Source organism: Drosophila ficusphila, unplaced genomic scaffold (genome assembly GCF_018152265.1).
Source record: "Drosophila ficusphila isolate 14025-0441.05 unplaced genomic scaffold, ASM1815226v1 contig_791, whole genome shotgun sequence".
Lineage (NCBI taxonomy): Eukaryota > Metazoa > Arthropoda > Insecta > Diptera > Drosophilidae > Drosophila > Drosophila ficusphila.
Window position 1 is genome coordinate 8,733,548 of NW_025064737.1, and position 21,819 is coordinate 8,755,366.

At 43.3% G+C, this 21,819-nt stretch overlaps 1 protein-coding gene across 19 annotated transcripts in view; it reads left to right on the top strand.

Moving 5' to 3' along the window:
* The window catches only part of LOC108087012 (collagen alpha chain CG42342), a 75,671-nt gene that overhangs the window by 40,998 nt on the left and 12,854 nt on the right, over positions 1–21,819 (top strand). For 8 of the 19 annotated variants that reach the window (XM_017184161.2, XM_017184167.2, XM_017184172.2 and 5 more), the window contains exons 3-9: positions 10,975–11,054; positions 12,670–12,777; positions 12,913–12,981; positions 13,689–13,742; positions 13,876–14,046; positions 14,436–14,541; positions 18,692–18,789. In XM_017184161.2, the coding sequence (XP_017039650.1) occupies positions 10,975–11,054; positions 12,670–12,777; positions 12,913–12,981; positions 13,689–13,742; positions 13,876–14,046; positions 14,436–14,541; positions 18,692–18,789 (686 nt within the window). The remainder of the gene's footprint in view (positions 1–10,974; positions 11,055–12,669; positions 12,778–12,912; positions 12,982–13,688; positions 13,743–13,875; positions 14,047–14,435; positions 14,542–18,691; positions 18,790–21,819) is intronic. The other 11 variants (XM_017184163.2, XM_017184165.2, XM_017184170.2 and 8 more) reach the window with 3 other exon arrangements.

Sequence of the window (21,819 nt, forward strand, 5' to 3'; positions counted from 1 at the left end):
CTCCATCGTCCTGCTTCCTACATCCCACATCCTCCAACATCCTTTTTTGGCCATCCGAGCTGCGCATTTAAGCAATCACTGTTGCTCTGCGGAATTCAGAGCCGAAAACATCAAACATTTCTATGGGGAATGGGCACAGAGACGGACTCCCCCGGCATCCCATTCACACTCAATCACACACTCGCCAAGCGTCCAATGGGCAAATAACATGTCAAGTCTCATTATGTTTCACAATTCGAGTAACCACATTCATTGCAACAGTGGAGCTAGAATATGATTAACAGCAGGGAAGGGATAACTATTTAGTTAATAATCATCATAAAATGGGATTACCATTAATGGTTAAACAGCATCTGTAAAAGAAATCTAACTAAATAAATCTAAAAATCTAAAACTCACATGAAGATCAAATTTAAGGTTATTATTTATTTCTCTTTCGCTTCCATTTTATTTTCTTTCTTAAAATCCGATTTCTCAATGTAAAAGTTCAGTATGCAAAGTAACCTGCTTAATATGTAGCAAAAATAAAAATAAACATGGTCATCTTTATGATCAACATGCAACGCAATCAAAAAGAGCATAAAAGCCACTTCGGAACAAGTTTACAGCCTTGTGGAGGCAATTATTTGCATGCTTATCAGCAAATATGAAGGCATTATTATAAATTGGCGTTTAATCACCCGGAGGACCACTGTGGCACTTGCCTCGTTTCGCTTCATCGTTTTTATCAGTCAACCTGCGCCCCCATCCCCCCTCCCGCTCCCTCTTTTCACGCCCTGCGGCACTGTCCATGGCCATTGTGCCAACCTGCCACCCCTAACCCCTCCCCCCTCCGCGGGAATCCATCTACGTCTCTGTCGGTGGCTGTGTGTCTGCTAAAATGGCTGGCAATTTAGAATTTATGGCAGCTGCATGATTTGTATGATACGAACGTAAGCAGTTTGCACTCACGTACCGAAGGGGGCAGCCAGTGTTCTCGCAAAAAGGGGAGCAGGAAGTGGTGGTGGCACGAAAGGGTTGCCCATAGCCAGTTGCCCAGCATCCGCATCTGTATCTGCGTCTCTCCGTATCTGTGTATCTTTTGCCCTGGGGCAGCGGCGCATTTGTCTATTTGAACTTGTGCCGGGTGCGGTGTGATCATTTAATTTGGATTCGCGTCTGAAATGGCCGCTGGCAGAAAATTAAATAACGCAGAATGCGAATGCGAAGGGAAAAAGCCATGATTCCTTCTTTTTTTTAGCCGCCGCTCATTTGCATTCGCGAGTGAAATTGGTTAATTTCATTCCCATGTAGCTGGGCCGCAGAATCGGCCAGTAATTTGCTCATTAAAGCGACGGGACAGCTGCCGAACGGATGCAGAATGCAGGATACAGGATACAGTACGAAGGACTCTGGATGTGGATACGTGAATGTGGATGTGGATGTGAATGGTGGAGTGTGTGGATGTGAATGTGAATGTGAATGTGAATGGGGCAGCTATCAGCCATCGGCATCCGGCCATTCAGCTGTTGCTGCACATCGCATTATGCGCGTAAGCGTAAAACTTTCAATTATTTAAATTATGCCACACGAACAATGCCACAAAAGCTTCAAGCCGGCACATATGCCACCAAAAGCGTCAGCTGCAGGTTGATTTTCCTCCTGTTTTTCGTTGCTGATGCCGCTTCTTCTGTATTGTTGTTCTTGTTGTTGTTGTTGTTGCGAATGATGTTGCTACTGCATCGTTGTTTCCAACATTGTCGCCCAGCGGCATCTGCTCGTCTGCAGATTCCATGTTACAAAATTGCCGCAAGTTAAACGCATGTCGACACAGCCCTTCCCCCCCTTTTCCACATCTCTATACACATTTATACCCCCCTGCACCCCCTGCATCCCCCTCCTCTTGCCACCGAAAGCCACCCACATAATTCATTCATATCATCAGTGTTCGCGCAGCGGAGGAGACATCGCCAGATGAGTGATGGCTCCAACATATCGCGCATATCGGCATCATAACCATTGTGTAAATGTCACTTCATCCCATTCCCCATTTTCATTCAACATTCCCCATTCCCATTCGATCTTATCCCCAAAAGGGGAGCTGAGGTGTCAGCAGCAGCGACGCCTTTCTCCCTTTTTATTTATTGGGAATGTTGCACATCGCCGGCACAACTCGTCAAAAGGAAGTAACTACTGGAGCGTGATCTGCTAGTTTGCTTATACACTCAACAGAAAGTCATGGAAATACAAGAAAATATATTAAATTTAGTAGTGCTTTATAGGCTAGAGGGGAACCCTTCTTAAAACCCTTGGAATTGCATTAATATAACTTACCAAAAGGAATACAAATATAGTATGTTCCAATGTTATTTTATTTGCGGTTATTTAGCTATCTTAAATTAGAGTTTTCTTTACATTTTCTGTATGAATTTAGTACACCTTTTTGCCATATAAGATAACGCGCGTCAAAACAATCAGAGACAACTCCTTGCAAATATGAATAAATCATATTTACTTGTGGTTTAATTTTTCCTCTGAGTGGCTTTTGCCGCTGGCTGCTTATCTTCGGTGTAAATATTGCCATGCAATGCATATGGGAATATAGATGAGAAATTATTTACACCGCTTTTTTTGCTGGGGCATCTGACAAAAGGTAAATGGGAATGGGGATCGGGAATCTGTGGGGAAACGGCGGCAAAGGAACTCCAATTTGGCGCTATTCGAGGGACACTGTCAAACAAGTTGTATGGCTGGATGGCTGGATGGCTGGACTGGACAGCCACCTCGTCCACCGACGCTGACATCACAATTAAGCCATAACTCATCGGGCAATGGCAATATGTGAGCTGCATTTTGTATTGTGTCAGTGGCTCGGTTACATTCCATTACGGCCATAAAAAGAGGCTTACCACCGATGAAGCCCCCCGAAAAAAATAAAAGGGAAGGAGGAGCAGAAGGATGTGGATGTGGATGTGGAGGTGGAGGTGGAGGAGAACTGGACAGGAATCCGTGCAAATGCCACACACGAGTTGCAACAGCAAAAGGCGGCATCAGAGCAAATAAACCATTCGGAGGCGCTGGACAAACTCCACCACAAAAAATACAAAATAAGAGCAGCTGCAGATTCAGATACAGATACAGATACGGATCCGACTATAGATACATATATATGCATGTAGATACAAATACGTATTGCCATTCATTGCTCCTCTGCCCGTTTCATATTCGCATGTATATTTACTCTGTATCACTTGTCACATTTTTTATTGTCATTGCCCGCTGTGGGTGCTGTGATTTTTTATGGCCCATCTGCAGTCGGGGATTGGGATTCGGAATGGGAAGGAGCGGGGGGATTCGGCGGGGAATCCGCTATTATTATTATTATTGTTATTATATCATTCTTCATCAGCCTGATTCGCCATTCATTGTTGTGTTTATAAGGCGCACAAAAAATATGAAATGTCTTTCATTATTTGTTCGCCGCTGTCGCAGCTGCTGAAGGGATTAATTTCTTGATTTACCCACCGAATATATATTTACATACATACATCCAGTCAGATTCAGTCGAAAGGGAGTGTCGCTTTGTTGTTTTTCCAAGAAAAGATAGCTCCGATTTCGACGCTTTCCTTGGCGTTTTATTTTTCCCACTGTGCAATTGCGTGGAAGCGTATTGAAAGCGAGTCGCAAGCACTCGTCACCAGCGGAAAATATGCTAATGCCATTCGATCAGGGGGATCCAAAGGGGGGAAAAGGGGGGCAGCCATCAGTCAACAGCGTGTCAGACGCGCGGAAAGTGAAATGAAATTCTTATTTTCATTTTTTTCACTCCTAAGCGCCAAACACTTTCTATTGTTGAGAGGGCTTTTCCCCGCCCAACTTTTCCATCCTCGCCGCCCAACAACGTGTTTTTCTAAGGGATTATCGTTCTGCCATTTCTCCTTCTTTTTTCCATGGGGGCTGTTCGCTGAAATTGTTTTAGATTTTTCCTTTGTTCATTTGGAACGCGTTCTGCAGATACTCTATTGCTTATTTTGAACCAAAAAAAGGAAAACATTGAAACAACTTCCCGGGGATTATCCTTGGGTTTCTATATTAGTCCCGTATTTGTTTTCTATTTATTCGCAAGCGAAAACGAAAAAACAAGCACATAAAAAACAAAAGCATTAAAATCTCGAGGCCACTGATGGCGTAAAAAAGGGTTTGCGTGTGCAAGTTAGCCTTTTTCCAAACACCGGCCAAAGCCGTTTACCAATTACTTAAACATAAGGTAAAGCCCCCGGGGATTTACAAGTGTTCTCCTTCCGTTTGTTGCTTTTTTTTTTGTTATTTTTTCGACATCCTTTTTGTTTTTGCTGTTCGCATCGAGAGACAGGCGTTTTAATAAACTGGACTTTAAGGACCTCAGAAAATAAGTGACAACATTACCATTAAATCAAATGGCTTGAAGTTTCCGAAACAATGTGATAAACTTTTCAACTTGAGTGATTCCATTGAGGAGAACCTTTAAGTGTATTAACTCCAAAGCCTTTATTTGAGCCGTGTTTAATCGGAAATCCCCATTTGAAGGCTATTATGTGATTCAAAACAAACTGACTTCTGGACGTCGTAGTTGTCACAACGCAAATTATACCCAGACAGCCACTCAAATTGTGGTTTAATCAAATTGCATTTAAAATGCAGAGCGAGTAGAAGCCAAAAGCTGAGCAAAGAAAAGCGAAATGCAAATCTCTGGCCGGAAAATGAAAACGCGAGCGCCGGAGAAAATGAATTATTTTATTAACGCTTAACAAAAGCAGAGACGAAAAACACAGCGCTCATAAATATCAAAGTAAATTCAATTCCCCGCTGCTCTATTAAAATCACATTACCCGTCATAAAATGCCATTTAAATCATAAAAATTTCCCATAAATTCATATAACAATAAAGCATTAATTTTAAGTAAATAAAAAATAATGCGCTGGACGCATAAATTAAAGCAGGAACTGCAATAAATTATGCAATTTGCATTTAAAACCGAAATATAAATAACAAATATTTCAAAAGTAAAAAGCGAGCAATAAGCCGCAGACAACAATTTTCCGGGGCGACAACAACAAACAGAAGTTAAATGACAAACAAATGTGAAGCTAATTTGTCAGCTTGTTGATTCCAATTGGAGTGGGGGAGTGGGTTTGGGATTTCCATTCGCATTCGTATACGTATTCGGATTTGGATTCGAATTCGGATTGGGTCAGCCAAATGGCAAACGAGACCACAAAGCCATGAAGCCGTCACTCAATCAGATAGCAAAGCGAATTGAAAACCGTGTGCGGATACTGAAATGCAATTTGCAATTAACCAAAGAATGGTTTTTTGCCAGCCCCTCCGGTGGCAATTACCTATAATATTTATGGCCAGACCGCAAAACATTTGTCGAGCGTTGCATTTACATGTGTAATTGGCGGGCGGGCGGCCTTTAAAGTTGGTGGGCGTGGCGCAGGCGGCGTTAATTAATTGCCACACACACACGAGAGCAACCTGTTGGAGTACTCTCAAATTACGTATACGCAATGTCGGTCATTAGAAAGCGTCGCTTTTCGAAGAGCCCGGGATTTGCCACTAATCAGCATTCCGGCATTTAATTAGAGGAAATGATTGCAAGGACGCAAGCGACGTGTCGACAAATCGATATGCGAGCAGGATCAACAAGGACAGCATATTGCTTTCATAATGCAACAGATTTGTCAGACATTTGCCTTCTGGCCATGTTAACACACACACAGAGTCAGCCAGCTGCCAAACATTTGCAGTTGTCATATGTGTGCGTGTCTGGATTTCCACTTTGCCAACCGCCAGACATTTACCTCGTGCAAATGTTCGCCTGTAAATAAAACCAGCCAGCGCCAAAGGAACTCGGAAACTTGTGTGCGAGACTTCCTGTGTTCTGCGTTCTGAATCTGCTTCTGGTGTGAGTTCCGCTCTCCCCGCAGCCAATAAAAGTTTGTCATAATGCATTTGTCGAACATCAGACACCGCCCGAGGGACACTAATTCATCCCGGTCCATTGTTGATTACCGTCCGAACATTATGATCTGCCAATTCGTTGCTGCCATTTATGATGTTCCGCATGTTGCACATAAGACGCACATAAGTCAATTAGGGGCATTTGTGTTTACTCGAGCGAGATAATTAGTTATGGTCATAGTTACCACTTGAATTGAATTATAGCTCCGACTGAAGATTGGCCGGCTCAATTTAATTTGTGACTCGACGCAGCAACCTGTCTCTCAGTTAAGCCCATGGGAAAACAGGTTTCTGTCCTAATGAGCGAGCATAAATCACAAACGGGTTTGCCCTCTGCTGATAATCAGAAAATCATATTCAGGGCAGGGTCTCCTCATCCTTATTCTATCTCCTTATGTGTGTCAGTTGCCGGGGGATAAAGCTGGTTTCCAGGAAGTAACCGAATCGCTCTACAATTACAGTCTCCCAGAATCCCTAGGAAAAAAACATGAGACACTTTTGCGAACAAAACACCGCTGGCAAAAAAAAGAAGCGAAAAAAAAAATGAAAAAGTGGAGCGATGAGCGAAGGAGAAGAGTTATTTTGTATGGAAAGTATCGCATATCAGCAGACGACAAGGACAAGAGCCTTGCCGAGAGCCAGGACGAAAGTCCTCCGCCTTTTTGTTTCAATGTAATGTAGCGCCGCATTTTCCAGGGCTTTCCCACTTTTCCCGCTTTCACCTCGCACTTGTCCTTCGACTGCAAGACGCATTTATTGAAGATTTACAGCGGCAAGTTGCAGACAAACAACCAGCAACACAACGCAACACAGCATTCGGTGCGCCTTTTGGCATTTGAACAACTCGCATATTTTCCTCGTCCTTTGTTTTTCCACTCCACCCCTCCTCTCGCCGCTGGCTACGTAATTTCATTTGCATTGAATGGGGGAGAAGGGGGATGGGAAGGGGAGGTGGGAAAATGCGTGACTCCTTTGGGGAAACTGAATGGCTGGCAGGGAAAACTTTTGCAGTTATGTCCGCAACAGGATGGAGCTCGAGCAAATGCTTTAAGTATGCTCACCATTTTGTATTTGGCTGCACATTCTGCATTCTGCTTTCTGCATTTGCCTGCCGCTGACGCACGTACGAAGGACACCACCACCACTACCATCAGCACCACCACCTATACTAGCACCACCATTGCACCACCATTGGGGAGCAGAAAGGACGACACACGTCACGGCAAAAGTTAAAAGTTTGCCATCAATGTTTGCATTTCAAGTTTCACTCCTGGCTGGCTGACTGTTTGGCTGGCTGACTGTTTGGCTGGCAGTTCATTTTGCGCAGCGCACAGACGTCCTTGACAGGATGACAGGGATCCCGGATTGCCGAGCAGCTGCACGGGCGGCTCTTCCGCACTTTTCTTGCACCAGTTTAAATGAAAATTTAATTTGCCTCTTCTGCTTTCGGTTTAAGCACTGCTAATGAAAACGCTGAGTGGCTGACTTAAAGCCAAACGATCCGATTTATGCCGGCAAAAGTTTTTAGCTCAGCTCAAAGACAAGCAGCAGGTGCACTTATCGGCGAAAGTTTTTCAAGTATGAAAAGACGGCTTTGGCAACACAATATTAATAATTAAACTAGGTTAAATATAAGTGGAACATTTTTCATTTAAATACTCAAGTTGGAAAGGCATATGCGGCGAAAACTTTGAAATGACAGAGAAATGTTTTAGAATTCACTTATATTGTAAAATAACTTTAAGAGGTTCTAAGCATTTGCCTTTAAATTCGGATTTGCTTACTGAGTCAGCTATTTGCAAACTGCTTTGACCAAATTCCAAGCAAATCACTTAGCATTCCCCTTTTTTTATGCACCCAATCAGACCTCCATTCAAATGGAGCCCAAAAGAGTTATCCCTTCGGTGGAAAATCAATTGAGCCTTGACCACACACCGAACCGAGTTAAGACTTTGAACCCCGAATCGCAAATCGCTGGCCGCCCTGCCGATGGATGGTGTTTTTCAGTCTGCGGCTCCGGCAACTTGGCAAATTAGATGAATCTCTGGGAGAATGAACAAGCCCCAAGTGTGGCGGCAAAGTTAGTTGATGTTGCAGCCGGCGAAACTTCAATTCCCCGATCAGGTGCAGAACCACTTTCTGGATTCTGTATTCTGGATTCTGGCTTTTCATCCCGGTTTCCCTGGCGAAAAGGATGTAGTCAACCCATCTCCTGGGATGGGATACTTTGCCAACTTGTTTAGCCGCCGTTTGCTGTACGTGTTGTCGTGGTGTTGTACGCACGTAAACGATGCCAAGTCGAGTATTTATTACGCTCACAACTTGACATAATTCCCCATTTTTTTGCGAGGGGGTGGAAAGCTGATGCTGCAGTTGAACTAATGCCATCGATATGGATTTATAGCTTCGCTGGCACGTATGTGCGAGTACGTTCAATTGCTGGCACCATCGTCAATATCCCCATCATCATCATCATCATCAGGAGCGGGAAAATCCATTGGAGACGACAGCACTGCCGAGTCAAGTTGGGCGGAAGAAAAATACAAGTTGTGACTTAACAACTTCATCAGCTGGCAACGCACTTAGTTTCGCTGACAGCCTATACATATATATATATATATATACATACCTATATAAAGAAGTGAGTACGTATATTTGGGTCCACAATGAGATTTCTTAGCGCATTAAGCGGCAGTATCAACAGGAGCAGGAAGAACAACAAATAAATGCCATTAGCAGCCAACAAACTGTAAGCCAAAATGGCGCCATCAACGCGAAAATAATACGGAAAATGCGGCGTTAATGGCAACGCTGGAAAATCGGAGGAGAGGAAAAATAGAGGGCACCCATGTGAAGGCAAACGATGTTATGATTATGATTATTATGTTGCTATTAGATTAAGAGCAATTTTAACTTTTTCCGCTCCCTTACAAAGGCTTTTCCGCTTTTCCCGCTCTCCCTTTTCCGAGGCCACCGAACTCGCCGATTTTCCGTACTTTCCTTTCTTTTTTCGTGCGTCAACGCTTTCCGTTTGGCTTTGGCTTACGACACTTGACGCTCAAGTTTCCCCCTCTTTTCCCGCATTTCCCACTTTTCCCCCTGTTTTTCCCCATTTCCTTGAGCCAACTTTACTCCCCGCTGGGCCGAGTTACTCCTTCATTGTTTCTAGCCCGAGTCTTAGCCACGCTTAATTGGTTGGCTTTTATTACTTGGCAAGTGCTGCAAGCGCATAATTTGCGACTACGACGAACAGTGGGCCAAGTTCTAGATTAGGGAAATTTCATGGATGGCTTAACGGAGCACTTCTACGGCTTTCTCCGCAGATCTATTGATTAAGCCAAGCCGAAGGGCCAGAAGCGCCATAAAATGTCGTTTCCTGGATTTGCTTTTCTTGTGAAAGATTAGCCCATATACAAAACATTAAGTTCTTCCTATTAGGTATTACAATTATCCAAAGAAGTGATTAAAATATATGACTTAAACTCAGTAAATTATATAATGCAGTTGATAATGTTTTAATCACTCTAGAACTTTATTATTTCTCCTGTAATAAATAAAAACATTTTAATTATTTTCAAATGTTTATTTTATTAAGAACAGAAATTTTCTGTATTTAGGTGGACTGCAAATAATAATCTTGCTGTACGGTTTTTAATGGGCCTACTTATATTCAAGCTCTTTTTTTTGTGAAAGCTCCACCAGGTAATCTAAAAGTTAGCAAACAGCCTTAAAATTTCTTGTAAATATACTCTTTTAGTCTGGCCTTTTTGGCTTTTATTTGCCTCCGTACTTTCGTGTTCCTAGGTGCGTGAACTGAGAAATCTTTTTTTAATTAAATAAGCATCCGTAGATTAGGAGGAAGGGGCGCCACCACCGCCGGAGTCATGCCGGCTGCCTCACTTCGCACCTATACAGTCTGGCAGTCTAAAGGGCCACGCCCTTTACAACCGCCCACTGCCCCACCCACTTTGCCACCCATCGGGCGAAAGGCGCGCGTGCCTTTGGTAGTTTGCGGCGCCATTTTAGCGCGAAATGAATTTAAATTGTTTGCCGGCGTTTCCTGCATTAAGGGCAGCTTCCTTTCGGAAGACCTCTCGCGTTGAGACTGCTGCTCCTCGGTTTTTTTTTTCTCTTTCAGCGGAGAAGTAGAAAAACGAAATTACTTAATTACAACAATTATTATATGGAACGGCCCGAAAAAAAACTTCAAAGTGTAGGGGGGCTTGGATGGGGTTTCCTGCAGCCGTTGTTCTGCTCTTGTTGTTGCTGTTGTCTGTTAATTTAATTAAATATTTTCACACCTTCCGACTGATACATTGGACCATACAAAAGCCATTCCGAAGCCTTTGTCTTGGAATTTTAGGTGTTAATTTCCTGTACCGTGGATGCATAAAACAACCAAGTGCAGCGGAGTCGGCTCTAATAAAAATAATTGCCAACGGGCAGACAGGCAGCTGGTAGAAAGAAAAAGCTGCTGCCTGCAGTGGTGGGAAATTACAGGACACGAAGGACCTCGCCACGGAGTTTTATGCCGGGGAAAATTGCATGCGAAATAATTGAAAAGCATCGACTGCAGCTTTGTCCTGCTCCTTTGGCTCCTTCGGATCCTTTTCGACTCCTTTGGGTAGATAAAGTTTCCTCGCAGCGCCGAAATAATAGCAGCCAAAGTGGTTGTAAATATTTTGTGCCAGCCATTCGCCATCCGCTGTTCGCCGGCAGCTTTTCTGCCCGCAGCGTGACAAAATGCTGCGAAAAGTCATTTTTCAGCTAAATGAATTTGCGCCAACTGCGCCAAAAAACAACGCCCCAAAAAAGCAGCTCAACTCGGGCAACTTGGGGCTTCGCAGAGACACAGAGAAGGAAATAATGGCTTGCCACTAGCCGAGGAGTCGACGAGTGTCCTGTGGGTCAGCGGCAAGTTCAATGGGCAACTAATGAGGCGACCTTAAGATTGCTTTTTCACAACTAACTCACGAAACTTTTCATTGCAGGTCCTCCAGGTCCACCGGGTCCTCAGGGAAAACGCGGCAAGCGCGGCAAGAAGGGCGACAGCGGCGAGAAGGGCGATCCGGTAAGTGGCAAGTCCTGCGAACGGGAAATGAGCTCCATATGCTAAGGCAACTTCCCATCGGAAGTGAGATCCATACGCTACGGACAAATTTAGTAACAAGGAGTGGTAACATCCGACACATTAAATACGTGTTTTGAACAAGGATTTTTAATGATGTTGCTGAAACCAAAAACTTTAAAACTTAGGATTATCAAGTCTGAGAAACTACCAAAGGTGTCGGTTAGTTTTAGATATTTCAGTGATTATTTTAAAGTCTTCTTCAAGTTTAATAAAATATTGTGATGACTGATTAGGACACTTATATAGTTTTCAGTTTTGTTAGCAGAATATAAACAAGAAAGGAAGCTAGCTTCGGCAAGCCGAAGCTTATATACCCTTGCAGTCATCAAATATGTCGATCAAAATGCATAAAGGCTAAACAACATCGAAGCTATAACGATTTTTCTTTTCATTTTCCATATTTCCGACTATAGATCATATGAAAGCTATATGATATAGTTGTCCGATTTTGATCAAATTTAATTCGTAATTTAAGAGTCGTAAGAAAACTCTATATTTCAAAAATCATGCTTGTCTTATAAAAAACCACGATGTTATAATTTTACTGCCGTTATTTCTATATAGATTTTTCGATCTTTCCTATGACAGCTATAAGATATAGTTGTCCGATTTTTATGAAACTTTTTTCTCAATATAAGAGTGGTTAAAAAACTTGATATTCAAAAAATCATGCTCATGGGATAAAAAACAACGATGTTATCAATTTATTTCAATTAATTCTATATATATATATTGATCTCTCCTATGGCAGCTATATGATAGAGTTATCCGATTTTGATAAAATTTAATCCGAAATTCAATAATAGTTAGAAAACGCCATCTGGAAGAATTCAAGTCGATCTGATCAAAAACAACGGCCTGAGAATTTTTTATTTCATTCTTTCGTATTGGAGCTATCCGATATAGTCGGCCGATCCGGCTCGTTCCGACTTATATACTGCGTGCAATAGCTACACACCTTTTGGGAAAGTTTCAGCAAGATAGCTTTAAAACTGAGAGACTAGTTTGAAGAGAAACAGACAGACGGACAGACGGACAGACGGACAGACGGACAGACGGCCAGACGGACAGACGGACAGACGGACAGACGTACAGACGTATTCTGATTCTACTCGTGATGCTGATCAAGAATATATATACTTTATGGGGTCTGAGGTGTCTCCTTCACTGCGTTGCAAACTTCTGACTGAAATTATTATACCCTTTTGCTCTGCAAGGGTATAAAAATGTTTCTAGTTGAGTTACTCTCACATCCAATAATAAGAATATTTAAAGAGGAAAGTTATGATGTTGATGAGGTCAATAACTATGTTGTATATTTGTTTAAAACAGATAAATTTCTATAAAGCATTTTAATTCTTTACAAATTAGTCAAAATACTGTTGCATAACCAAATGATTGAGTAGTGTTTCCTTTTCTAAAACTTTAGGTATTGAGTTAAAGAGCAATAGGAAAACAAAAGAATAATTAGCTTAGAAAGTATATCAAAACACCAGAGGGAACCATGTAAGGTCTCACTCCGGAATCCTTAAACTTTAATGCGTTTCTTCCACAGGGCCTGAATGGCATCAGTGGGGAGAAGGGCGCGGCCGGAAAGCCGGGTGACAAGGGCCAGAAGGGCGATGTCGGCCACCCCGGCATGGATGTCTTCCAAACGGTGAAGGTAAGTAGCGCGTACCAATCACCCTGAATTCCCAAAATCGAAAAACCCGCTAAGGCTGCTGCAACACGCTGGGCCAGAAATGAAATAGAGCCTAAACTAAACTAAACTGGAAACGAAACCGCTTTGCATTCGTAGGGTCTGAAGAGATCGGTGACGACGCTGCATGGCGGCACGCTGGGCTATGCGGAGATAGTTGCTGTTAAGGTATTGCCACCACCCACTCATCCAACCCACTCTGTGGGAAACCCCCCAACCCCCTTTCCCCTTTTTCTGTGACACGTAGACATGGTCAAGACCATTTTTCAGGGGCCAAATGCAGATGGCCAGGCGATGGCAGCCCGGCGAACAACAAATTATTCGCAACTTGTTGTCCTTGGCTGAGTCGCTTGGTTTTCTGGTCTCTGGTCCTTGGTCTCTGGATTTGTCCTTCTGGTCCTTTTACTTAGTTGTGTAGTTGTAGTTGTGTTTATTGTCTCGCTTCATCCTCCTTTGTAATGCTTTTAAGTTGTCTCCTGTCTGTTGTCCTGTTGCCTTGGCTCTTTTGTTTAAACTGCGCCATAAATTCGTTGCAACATCGTAGTTTTGGTAAACCCTTTTTCCCCCTCTTTTCCCTCCTTTCATTTCTTGGACAGTGGCAACTTTTTGGGAAGATCCCTTGGTAGTTTTTAATGGAATTTCCATCCCGTTTGTTGTCTGGTAGTTTTGAGTTACCCTTTAAGAACATTTAATTTGGTTTATTTGCTTTTAATTTGGCTAATCTCGCTTTTGCAGCAGCTGAAACCTAACGTTATTTTGATGATTTACTAACTGTTTTTGTTTGAACATTGTTTTGATTAACCCAATTGTTTTTTTAACGTTTATTTATATTTTGCGGTACGTTTTGTTGTTTTTGGTATTGTTGACGCTGTAAGGACTTGCAAGAAGCAGGCGTCAATGTATCCGCTTCCACAGTCATACAGCTGAAGGTGAGTTGCTCCGAGAACTTGTTCTTTTGTCCCAGCATGTCCTGTACTTGGTTTATGTCCTGCACGTGCCCCCCGACTCGGTGAACAACTCCATGGGAGATTCGTAACTAATAAAGATGTTTCCTCATCGCAGGGAGAGCCCGGTGAGCCGGGTCCGCCAGGACCTCCCGGAGAAGCGGGACAGCCGGGCGTGCCGGGCGAGCGAGGACCACCGGGCGAAACAGGAGCGCAGGGCGTTCAAGGAGAGGCCGGGCAGCCAGGAGTTGCAGGACCTCCCGGCGTGGCCGGCGCACCTGGCACCAAGGTGAGTTCTTGTCCGGTGATTCACCGAAAAATCCTACCCAACAGACAAAGGCTCAGATAAGAATCCACACACACACACACACAAAAACACCCATAATAACACACCCTAAAAAGGGCAAGAATCACGAGGAACTGGGGAGGAAGATGTCACCAGGATTAATGCATTATTTGTATCTGTTGGATAAACACGGCGACGGCTTAAGTGACTGCCAGTGATTCGCTGTCATCCTGTCGGTTCTCTGGGTCCTCTTTTGTTCTCCTGACTTTCCCATTTTCTTTATGGCGTGCGGGTCTCGCCGTATTTATCGTTTATTTATGCATTAAGGCTGACTCTTTGGGTTTTTCCACTTAATTTTCCCTGAATGACTCATTTTCCCTCTGACTTTTCAGGGCGACAAGGGCGATCGAGGCGATCGTGGACTAACCACAACCATCAAGGGTGACGAATTCCCCACGGGAATCATTGAGGGTCCGCCGGGACCGGCGGGACCACCTGGTAAGTGCCAGCTGATTTTCCCAACAGCATGCGTGTGTTTGTTTTCCCTTGCGTCATCTAACAGCCACTTAACGCGGATACACAGATACGGATACAGATACATTTACAGATACGGATACTTATGCAGTTTTGGGCATCGGTCGTTCGATTGATCGGATGAGTTTTTCAAGTGTTGCCACGCGGCTGCGGGTCGCCTAATTTATTGTCATCCGCATCTGGGAATGCAGCACACTATAATATATATCCCCCTATCCCCGACTAATTGAGTCATTGACTAGCTGCTCTGTGTGTTTGGCCATTAGTTCGGCCTTTAAGTTGCGCCTTTTATTTTTGGCCGGCTCTTTTAAATGGAAATCAGAGTGGCGAACCCCATGCGCGCTTTTCATACATTTTCCACATTTTTATGGCCTCACACATATTTTAAATATTTTATTTGGAGCCTCTGCCATATTTGGAAATTTTCAAATTTCATTTTCCGCCGCTGGATTTTGCGATAACATTTACGACCTTTTTTGTTGTTCGTTCTCCTAGTTCGGACTTCAACGTCAATTAAATGAGCATCGCAATGCCGGGAGTTCGGTCAGCCGCCCCCTCGTGCCACGCCCACATGAATAGCACTCCCACAACAACAATAGAATTTCCATTTTAGCTCGGTCCGGATTTTATGAGCCGGGGCCCAACACATTTCTGCACTTTATTCGAATTTAATACACGAAAATAGCCCCAAAAACATGCCTTTCCAAAATAGTTGAAACGGGCGAGAGAATCAAATAGAAATCCGGTGATTCTCATAAAAATTTGTAGACCCCGAGAACTTGTGGCACTGGCCGCAGTCGTAAAAATGCAACTTTATGTCATTTATGTTGCTTTTAGCGGCTCATTAGCATGACTACCATCGAGTTGGAGTACAACAATATGCGATGGGATGCCATGGAGTGGGTTCAAAAAGTGGGGAACTGGGGAAATGCTGGGATGTTAGACGGTTGGATGGCTGGATCCCGACCTCAGTGGGACAGCTTGTACTATTGTTTTACTAGGGGCACTCAGTGGACGCAATAAATGGGCAATCGCCGGGCTGCGACTGATGGATATACTACACTAAATGGATTGATGGCCCATAAAAGTCGTCGGGATGACACCGGACTCCTCCTTAGCCAATTGATGGATTGCGGATTGATGGTGTTGATGATCCGCGGTTGAAACTTTTATTGACAGCATAGAATTTTAATTTAATTTCGGTTCTAGTAACTTCTTTTTTATGCCTCGAAATTACGCCCACTTGTAATTACGGTTAACACAACATTGAACGTCCATCAACCAAATTGGCTTTAAATTTGTTATGACCATGGGGACATTAAGGAATTTAATTTTGAATTAATTTACTTCTAAATTACTGTGCGGTTTATTTTCTATTTTATTGTAAACTTTATTATAGTGAATATGATCAGTAATTAAAGTTTTAATAGTCTAAATAATTCTATTAAATTTCAGTAAATGGGATTTTTGTAATAAAAATCTGAGTTTCTAAGAATTATTATCTCAATCAACTATTAATTTGGTCATAAATTCGTTCAGTCGTTTACATTTTGTATTTCTTTAGTTATTTGTTTTATTTTCTTACAAACATATATTCCTAGTTATTCACTGCGTAGTTGAAGATTTTAATTACATTAAATCCTCATTTAGCAAACAGATTTATATTCGATTTATTTTGATTCTTTAAGTTTCCCATGAGTGGGTTACCCTTGTGCATTTGGTCGTTCGTTAGGCTGGCGAGCAACGCCATCAATTAAGCGCTTTGCTGCGGTTTGTGCAGCCCGCATCATTACGAGGGTCCACGCCCCCTTCTCCGCCCATCCGCCCCTCCACGTGCCACTCCCCCTCCATCCGTGCCCCTGCCCCTTCATCCAGTGCCTCTTGACTTATCAGTTGGCTGGCATCAAAGTGCTTCGATGTCGCAATGGCATTTCGATGTGATTGCGATGACGATGCTCGGCTTGCTGGCCATTGTTTCTGGGCTTCTTTCAGTGCTTTCTGTACAAGATCTACCGCTGCGATATCTGATGGCAGTTGCAGTTGCTGTGGCAGATTCAGATTCAGTTGCAGATTCAGTTGCTGTTGCACTAATGCCTCATTCGATTACTTCCGCCGAACGCCCACTTTTCCCCATGCTGCGTGCTGATGGACATGGAATTGCAATTTATTCCGGGCCCAAATTCGGCGACAAGAACTCGCCCAGGGGACATCACTTTGCCTTGCCTTGCCTTCTCTTGATTTGAATAAATGGAACGTCATTTGTTTCCGGGACTCACTGCGTCTGCTCTCGACGGCTTATCTTATCGTTTCCGTAATTAGTTAAGCTTTCTTTGTGTGTGTTTGTGTGAGTGTGTTTGTTGTGTGTGTGGCAGCCCTGAGCAATTGGATGTGTCCGTCGTTGGCAGTCGGAAAATGCCGGTCAGCTGCCAGCAAAGCTCCGAAAATCTCGGCACACAAAACAATGGCATTCGCTTTTGGTCCCCAGATGTAATATCAAAAAATTCAATTTATTCCATGATTTATTTGAATTTCATTTCATTTCGGGTTTTTTGCTTGATTGCATTGCATCTTTTCTGGGGGGCTTGAGCTTCCGTCCTATGAAATTAAAACTTATCTCGGGCCTTTCATCTGCCAGCAAACCAAATAAACACTAAGCTGACCGGCAATCCAATATCCTGAACTGGACACTATAAATCTAAGAGCCCCCCTTCGAATCGGAATCCCTTCTGTTTGTATAGTTTTTATACTGTTTTGCAATTGTCGCCTAAAATGCTTAACGGCGGTGAATTATGCATACATAAAGGAATAACTTTGGTCCAGACAATGGAGCCTGTGGACAAATGCTTTGTAAACAAAAATGGGAGGCGACATCACGGGATCGGGATCTGTATTGGATGCTATACCGTTCCGTCCTGGCAGACTGACAAAATTTATGCTCTCCGCAGGACGAGGTCCTTTACATAAAACGCAATTTTACGAACTTAATAAATTCTCTATATCTTTTGCGCCCTGGCCCATTTTGACAAGCCGCACAATTGGATTTATCTGTGATATGGGCTCCCCTTATTTTTCCTCCCCTTTGCCCTGTTGACTGTGCAAATGGGCTCGTTTAATGGCCATGGCAAACAAGCCGAAAAAAAACGCAATTTCTCATTATTCTAACTAAACAGGTTGCTCGTCGGTTTGGCACAGTGGGCCAAAGTCAATTTGCCGCTGATGGATTTATGGGCCACTTCAACCTGGCGGCGGCGGCTTACAAACAAAGTGCTCAAATTGAGTGGAGAGCGAGCGGTTTAGCTGGGTAGCGTTAAATTGCCAGTATGGCGAGGTCCTGTGATGAGCTTAAATTGGATTTGCAAAGAGCAGACGCTTCAAGTATTTGCTCCACACGCACACACAGAGATCCAATTTCTAGCCAAGAATCCTTGACGGCGGTATAAATAAGTACTGACATCCTGCAGCTGCCAGCAAAAGTGCAGCTTATGCATATTAAATTGTTATTCTGCATCTGTTTGTCATTCCAATTGCAACGAGTGGAGTGGAGTGAAGGGGAACGGAGGGGAAAGGTAAAATGGAACGTAATGTGTATATAGAACACCGTTAAGTAGGTCAAGCAGAGATAGCTGCAAAAGCTGCTGCTGTTGGAGAAGCCTTGAAATATTAACCATCGATTGTCGACCACTGTGAACTCAGGGCATTTCATTCGCAGGCAAATAAACAATTTGCATTGCCAACTAAGCCCCGGCCATCGTTAAGCCATCAAGAGCCTGTCCGTCCCTTATCATCAACCAGTTGAACAAATTGCTGACCAAAACCAACAAGCTTTAGAGGGGAATGATAGAAGGGGGAAGTAGAGGGGGGTAAGAGGGGGTGGAGGGGGGTTTATTGAGCTCTCGGTGCTCTATAATTACAAGGGCCACGCCCACTGTTTGCCCAACACTTGCGGGCGTATCTGTATCTGTGTCTGTTGGATCCGTTGTATCCGTTGAATCCACAGTATCTGTGTATCTGCCGAGTTTATAGGTATATGTAGGTATATCCATGGCATTGTTGTTTGCTCGCATTTTGAAATCTGTCACTAGAAGCGATTCGCTGAAATTAACATTTCGCACAGGTCCGCCAGGAGAGCCGGGAATTCGAGGCGAGCCAGGACCCATTGGACCTGCAGGACCTCCCGGCGAGAAAGGACCGCGCGGCAAACGCGGCAAGCGGGTGAGTAATCAACATAACACAAAACACAAAAAACCAGAGAGAGATAAAATGAGATGGAAGCAAATAAAAAAAAAAAAGAAAAAGAGAACCTGATTCCACTCGATTTTTAATTAGAAACTCAACGGCGCAGGCCGTAAATTGAGTTTGAAAACAAGAAGTGTATTATCATGTAAATTACTTTTGTACAAATGCGTGGGCGTGTGCGTTAATTTTATGCTAATCTGTAAATACTAGTGACGCCGCGTAAATGTAAATATATCCATCCACACAAAATATGCACAAATACATTTATACATGTATGAATATTCCCGGGGAAAACCCGAAACTTGTCCTTTCGCATGGACTGATTTTCACCTGCATGTTTGGCAGTCGGTGTAATGAGCATGTTTACACGACTGCGGCGGGGAAACGTGTTACCAAACTCATTACAGCAAGTGCAAGAAGTTCTGAGACACACACAACTTTGACAAGCTGCCAGGGAGCTAACAACAACAAGGGTGAAAGAGCGCCAAAGTATCTCGCAGATACTTTTGGCAGCCTGACGCGATTCGAGAAAACTATGCCCGCCCATCGAAGCTGTCGAAAGTAATGTGTTCGCCCTCTAATCTCGGCTGTTGAATTATGGCGCCTCCCTCGAAGTACTTGTTCCGTATCGAAGGCATTTATCTAGTATCTCAACGTTATGGTTTTTTGGCCCGCCGGAATGTCAACACGGCTAAGATACTTAACATTTTTATTGGCACTCCAAGTGTCGGCAGCTGTTGCCGCCCTCTGACGCGTTGATGGATGGGGGAATTTTCATTTCATTTCCTTTTCTATATTTCCTCCTCCTATTTCCTTCTTTTTTTTCTGCGCATATATGAATATGTAGAGCGGAGCGACGTGTTTGTGTGCGGTATGAAAAATGCATAAGCGCCGCCGGCGAACTTGCTACGCCACGGATGAGTTTTCCTTTTGGCCAGTGGGGCTCGTGTTTATGTATTATGCCGCTCAACCAGTGCGCAAACATTTGCGCATTTTGCCCATTTTCACGTAGTCTTTTCGGAGGGAAAACATTCTGATTATGGGTGCAGCAGCAAAGTCAAAGTCATGGGAGCCGCTTCCACTGCTGTTTCTGCAATAACGCGTAATGCCGAAAAGAAATGCCGAGCGGAACGGCAGGCATCGGCCAATTCGAAACGACTTCCAATACGCCCAGCAGCGAAACAACAAACAGAAAACACACAGAAAGCGCGGCGGCAACGTGCTGAACTTCTTTATGAGTTCCCCCAATGGTTTCTCCCTCGGGAACGAGGGCAGATAGAGCTCTTTATGGCTAGGAAAGTTTGCCAGATAATAGGATTGAAAATATCCAAACACACATTAAAGGATTTAGCTGGAATTAAATACACACATCAGCAGCAATTCATAATGCGCAGAAATTCCCAAGGGAAGAAGTACTTAACGTTTGACTGAGATGTTAACACTCATTCAGTTTTTAAGTCGACTCAACTTAAGTACTCATAACAAAAATAAAGCAAAAGGTGAAGGAATGTAAATATCATACCATTTTTTTTAATATATTTGAACTTTGAATTTCAATGTGTATTTGTAAAACAATTTTGATGGCGTGAAAGCCAATTAAAAGTATTCCAAATCGACTTGAGCTGCAATCCTAAATATTTACTTACCAAAAAGTATATTCCATAAAACTGTAAAATCCTTTAGGCCTAAATGCATTAAAAATCTTCACCACAAAAGGCTGAAAACTCAGGCTAGCAGGAATTTATACAAAATATTTGTCAGGCATTAAAACCAATTAAAGAGCCCAACATATACATATATTCGTATTTTCACAACAATATTCAAATTCGAGTCGAGTTGCAAGACATACATTTTTGTGGCAGCTTGCAATGCTTTCTCGGTCAAAGGAAAATGCATACTTTTCCCATAAAGGAAAGAGTTATTAAGCATTCCATAAAACTTTTCGATCTGGCCACCAGTCTGTTGGTATTTCGTTTTTGCCAGCCAGTTTCAATGGGCCGATTATACTGGCCTTCTGCCGCCTGCCGCCTGCTCCTCGATGGAGTTCCCAGTTCCCAGTCCAACAACGTGATGTCAAAACAAATGAAAGTCATAAGCAGCGGCTTCTGCCTTTGGGCCGACTTCTTCTTCTCTGGCAAACAAACAAAAGTTTTCGGGGCAACAACAGATATAACTATATTCGCACTCATGCGCTGCACCGCAGGCAGTGCAAGGCATAAAAAATGATTTGCAACAATTGCCGTCATCTTTTGTGGGGAAACGTGACGCCTGCCAGGCAGCAAGTTGATTTTCCAATGCGGCATCGATTTCCCTCCGTTGGGATCGGGAAATGGGGAATGGGAAGTGGGAAATGGGGAATGGATAATGGGGAACCCCCAATGCGATGTCTCTCTTTCGCTGGCTTGGATAATAACGGTAATGATAATGATAACTATACGAGCGGCTGCACCGGTGGGAAAGTATACAAAAGTTTGTATTACTCTCGAAATTAGTTCGCTGGAGGAATAATCGACGCCATAATTAGTTCAGCAAATCGTAAAAAATGCCCGAGTTATTTTTAAAAACAATTATCCGTTTTTCTCGCCAACGGCATCTGGCTCTAACCAAAACCATTTTCCCAGTTTTTCCCATTTTTCCTCCTGTTTTTGGGGTTATTGCCTAGCCGTCGGCGTCATAAAAAAAGCATAACGCAATTGCTGGCATTATAAATTTGACATGTTATTTTCGTCGCCTCGTCAGAGCAAAATGCTCAGATAGATTGCCACATTCCAGGGGCGGCGAAGAGGGGGGTGGAGTAGAAAGAGGAGGGGTTCTTTGATGACGGGTTAGCATATGAAATGAATTTGATGTGTGTATTGAGGCGTGAGACAAAAGTTTTGCAAGACACCGATGATTCTGTGCCCTATATTCCATACCCATTCACTCGCAACCAACGGAATCTGTGTTCGAACTAAGCCCAGTGACAAATGCAAACTAAGTCAGCTGTCAGAGAGAATAATGCCATAA